Source organism: Notothenia coriiceps, unplaced genomic scaffold, assembly GCF_000735185.1.
Source record: "Notothenia coriiceps isolate Sejong01 unplaced genomic scaffold, NC01 NC01_scaffold00028410, whole genome shotgun sequence".
NCBI classification, from domain to species: domain Eukaryota; kingdom Metazoa; phylum Chordata; class Actinopteri; order Perciformes; family Nototheniidae; genus Notothenia; species Notothenia coriiceps.
In genome coordinates, this window is record NW_011361111.1 from 1 (window position 1) to 3431 (window position 3431).

Here is a 3431-nt window from a genome sequence, read left to right on the forward strand (position 1 = left end):
GTGTTTGTGTCTCTTCAGGTGTGTTAATGTCTCCTCAGGTGTGTTAATGTCTCCTCAGGTGTGTTTGTGTCTCCTCAGGTGTGTTAATGTCTCCTCAGGTGTGTTAATGTCTCCTCAGGTGTGTTTGTGTCTCCTCAGGTGTGTTAATGTCTCCTCAGGTGTGTTAATGTCTCCTCAGGTGTGTTTGTGTCTCCTCAGGTGTGTTTGTGTCTCCTCAGGTGTGTTAATGTCTCCTCAGGTGTGTTTGTGTCTCCTCAGGTGTGTTAATGTCTCCTCAGGTGTGTTTGTGTCTCCTCAGGTGTGTTAATGTCTCCTCAGGTGTGTTTGTGTCTCCTCAGGTGTGTTAATGTCTCTTCAGGTGTGTTTGTGTCTCCTCAGGTGTGTTTGTGTCTCCTCAGGTGTGTTTGTGTCTCCTCAGGTGTGTTTGTGTCTCCTCGGGTGTGTTAATGTCTCCTCAGGTGTGTTAATGTCTCCTCAGGTGTGTTTGTGTCTCCTCAGGTGTGTTTGTGTCTCCTCAGGTGTGTTGGTGTCTCCTCAGGTGTGTTTGTGTCTCCTCAGGTGTATGTGTATGATCTGATATATGATGAACAGGATCTTACAGCTGTCCCCTTCTCTTCCTCAGGTGACCTTCTGTCTGTAACACACCCCCCCCCCTCCCCAGGTGTGACCATGCCCTGGCTCGTCTCCTCTCAGGTGGACTTCCTGTCCTCGTCTCCGTCTCAGCGTGAGTGTGAACGGACGTCCTTCTCGTTCTACTGCTCGGTGCGGGACCTTCTGCCGGTGTGGCTGCTGGAGGAGCAGCGCAGCATGGAGACGTTCAGCTGGGAGGACGGGCCTCGAGGCTTCCTCCCTGCGGAGGCTCTGCTGTACGCTGTGGTTCACGACCACCAGGACTACGCCTCCTTTTTGCTGCATCACTTCTCCGTCAGCGCGCTCAGAGCGCCGCCCTGCAGTTTCTGCTGCTGCAGCGGAGGGGCGCCGCACCTCAGCGTGGCCGTGCGCTACGACCGGCTGCACATCCTGGCTCTGATGCTGGAAGCTCTGAAGGACTGCAGCGAGAGGCGGGACTTCCTGGACGGCTGCACCGGCTGCTCGCATGCTGCGGACGCAGGGAAGAGTGCGGTGCAGCTGGCGGTGGAACTGTCTCGCTCCGACTGCCTGCTGCTGCTGCTGAGTCACGGTGCTGCGCCCGCAGGCCTGGAGGCCGTGCTGCAGCGCCTCAGCAGCGCCTCAGAGCTCAGCTCCTGCGAAGCCTCAGAGCTCAGGCAGGCGCAGCGCTGCATGGACTTCCTGCTGCTCTTCCTCCCCTCGCCCCCCCCGATCTGCTACCTTCAGGACGAGCCGCAGCGCTGGCAAAGCCTTCTGGGAAACGAAGTCTTCAGGTGGCTGTCTGGCCTGGCTCCGCCCCCCCTCTTGCTGCAGGCCCTGAGGTGTTTGGCCCGGTCCGGCCCGGGTCAGATCAGCGCACTGCCTGACTTCTTGCAGCAGCACAGCTGGCAGTGAGGTCATCGTCACCATGGAAATGGTGTGCTTATGATGTAAATAAATGTAAATAAAGACTGAAACACGGAAGGATACCCGGCGGGCTTCAGGACCCTGAACAGACTGAATGATTGGCTCCTCCCTCTGATGGACCGTTAGATGGAGACATCTATATTAAAGTGCTTTATGATAAATGGGTCATATTGATCTTCACTATTATTCATGTTAAATTAAATACTCTAACATCTTAAAACATGTCAGAATCTACCTGTTGAACAAAGAAGAAACGTAGGGTTACCCTAACAATAAAAATTGTCTTTTTGTTTGCGTAAATACACACACACACACACACACACACACACACACACACACACAGCACCCACACACACACACACACACACACACACACACACACACACACCCTTCATGAACAACAGATGACCTGTTTCTACGTGTTTATTGATTTACGGGTGAGTTTACACTGAAATCTGATTGGTCTGCAGCAGCCAATCAGCTTACACCACAGCTGCACAGGTGGGAAGTGTTTCATATAAATCCAGGGTTAATCTCAGTTTAACGACTTCAACAGAACATTAATTACATTTTTACATATTTTCATTAATCCGTCCCCCGGGAGGAGAACCACAAACAATCAGTTTCACCGGTTAGTTTAATCACTGGAACCAGTGGAACCAGTGGAACCAGACAAGACAGAAGGCAGTATCAGAGATTAAATATCTAAATGTTTGTAGATTTAAAATATGTTTTAATCTCTAGTTATTTCACTTTTGATGGTTAGCCTGAAGATAACATGTCAAACTAATCTGAACTATATGAGTTATAGTTAGCATGAGGAACGTACCTAAAGTAACCAGTGGAACCAGTTTGATTCTTTAAACTGGTTCCCAGTGGAATAAAGACGGTCCTTCAGAGCGAGTTCCTATGTCCTTTCAGAATAAAGTGCTTTCTTGGTGAAATCAAAATAAAGTCCCATCTCCCAGCAGCCACCACGTTCAGTGATGTCACTCCTCAGATGAGCTCCCATTCGTCATCGTCCCCGCTGAGGGAGGGGCCTGAGGGGGAAGGTCTACCGAGGGTCTGTGGGAGGAGCTTCGTCAGACGTCGGGACAACCCACCAATCAGAGTGACCGCCCACAGCTCGTCATCCGGAGTCACTGGGACACAAATAACAACAAATAACAACAAATAAATCAATATAAACCATTATAGATATATAGCAGTATAGACTCACCTGTCAACCAGTTGGTGTTTCCAGGTATTTTCTTCCAATAATCTCCGGCGGGGTTCCGGTCTGAGACGCCGTACCGCCTGGCCACGTCTCCGTTAGGGCATCGAACCAGAACTGTCCTGCAGCTCAGAACCAGCTGAGTGACGAGCAGCCCTGAGTACACACAGTACACAGTCAGGTACACACAGTACACAGTCAGGTACACACAGTAAACAGTCAGGTACACACAGTACACAGTCAAGTACACACAGTACACAGTCAGGTACGACACAGTAAACAAGTACAGGTACACAGAGTACACAAGTCAAGTACACACAGTACACAGTCAGGTACACACAGTAAACAGTCAGGTACACACAGTACACAGTCAAGTACACACAATACAGTACTGTAAAGAGTTTACAGATACCCTCCCCCTTTATGAACAACAGGTGAGTTTACCTGGCACCGCCTCCCAGTCCGTCCCCACTGGCATCTCGTCACTGAGGCCGGTTCTCACCAGAACACTGCCTCTGTTGTCCAGAGCCCATAGCAACCGGTCATTAGGGGAGGTCTGCACGCTCACCAGCTGCACTCCTATTGGCTGAGAGGACGTGAGGTCACACTTCTGTTACCTGTACAGGTGGTGCTATGAGTCTATGTTACCTGTACAGGTGGTTCTATGAGTCTCTGTTACCTGTAAAGGTGGTGCTATGAGTCT

The 3431-nt window shown here is 50.6% G+C and overlaps 2 protein-coding genes across 3 annotated transcripts; one reads left to right on the forward strand and one right to left on the reverse strand.

Moving 5' to 3' along the window:
• Positions 1–21: 21 nt before the first annotated feature.
• Positions 22–1779, forward strand: LOC104958130 (ankyrin repeat domain-containing protein 9-like). 2 transcript variants are annotated; one of them, XM_010785841.1, is made up of 2 exons: positions 22–38; positions 623–1778. In XM_010785841.1, exon 2 carries the CDS (start codon positions 670–672, stop codon positions 1501–1503), a length of 834 nt encoding a protein of 277 aa, XP_010784143.1. In that variant the 5' UTR covers positions 22–38; positions 623–669; the 3' UTR covers positions 1504–1778. The 2 variants fall into 2 exon arrangements, with proteins under 2 accessions (XP_010784143.1, XP_010784142.1); XM_010785840.1 differs by lacking the exon at positions 22–38 and adding an exon at positions 499–538 and having other exon boundaries at positions 623–1779.
• Positions 1780–1924: 145 nt separating this feature from the next.
• tecpr2 (tectonin beta-propeller repeat containing 2) lies at positions 1925–3416 on the reverse strand. Its single transcript, XM_010785842.1, has 4 exons — positions 3377–3416; positions 3173–3314; positions 2735–2884; positions 1925–2657 (listed from the first exon to the last, which is right to left on the reverse strand). The coding sequence occupies exons 2-4, from the start codon at positions 3204–3206 to the stop codon at positions 2512–2514; spliced, it is 330 nt and encodes a 109-aa protein (XP_010784144.1). The 5' UTR covers positions 3207–3314; positions 3377–3416; the 3' UTR covers positions 1925–2511.
• Between the last annotated feature and the right edge of the window lie 15 nt (positions 3417–3431).

Excerpts from the sequence above, each read along its gene's own strand:
- LOC104958130 (XM_010785841.1), top strand. The coding sequence starts at position 670 with ATGCCCTGGCTCGTCTCCTCTCAGGTGGACTTCCTGTCCTCGTCTCCG.
- tecpr2 (XM_010785842.1), bottom strand. The coding sequence starts at position 3,206 with ATGCCAGTGGGGACGGACTGGGAGGCGGTGCCAG. Across the intron at positions 2,885-3,172 it reads GGACTGGGAGGCGGTGCCAG|GGCTGCTCGTCACTCAGCTG; the intron begins GTAAACTCACCT and ends GTGTGTACTCAG. Across the intron at positions 2,658-2,734 it reads AAACACCAACTGGTTGACAG|TGACTCCGGATGACGAGCTG; the intron begins GTGAGTCTATAC and ends TTTGTGTCCCAG.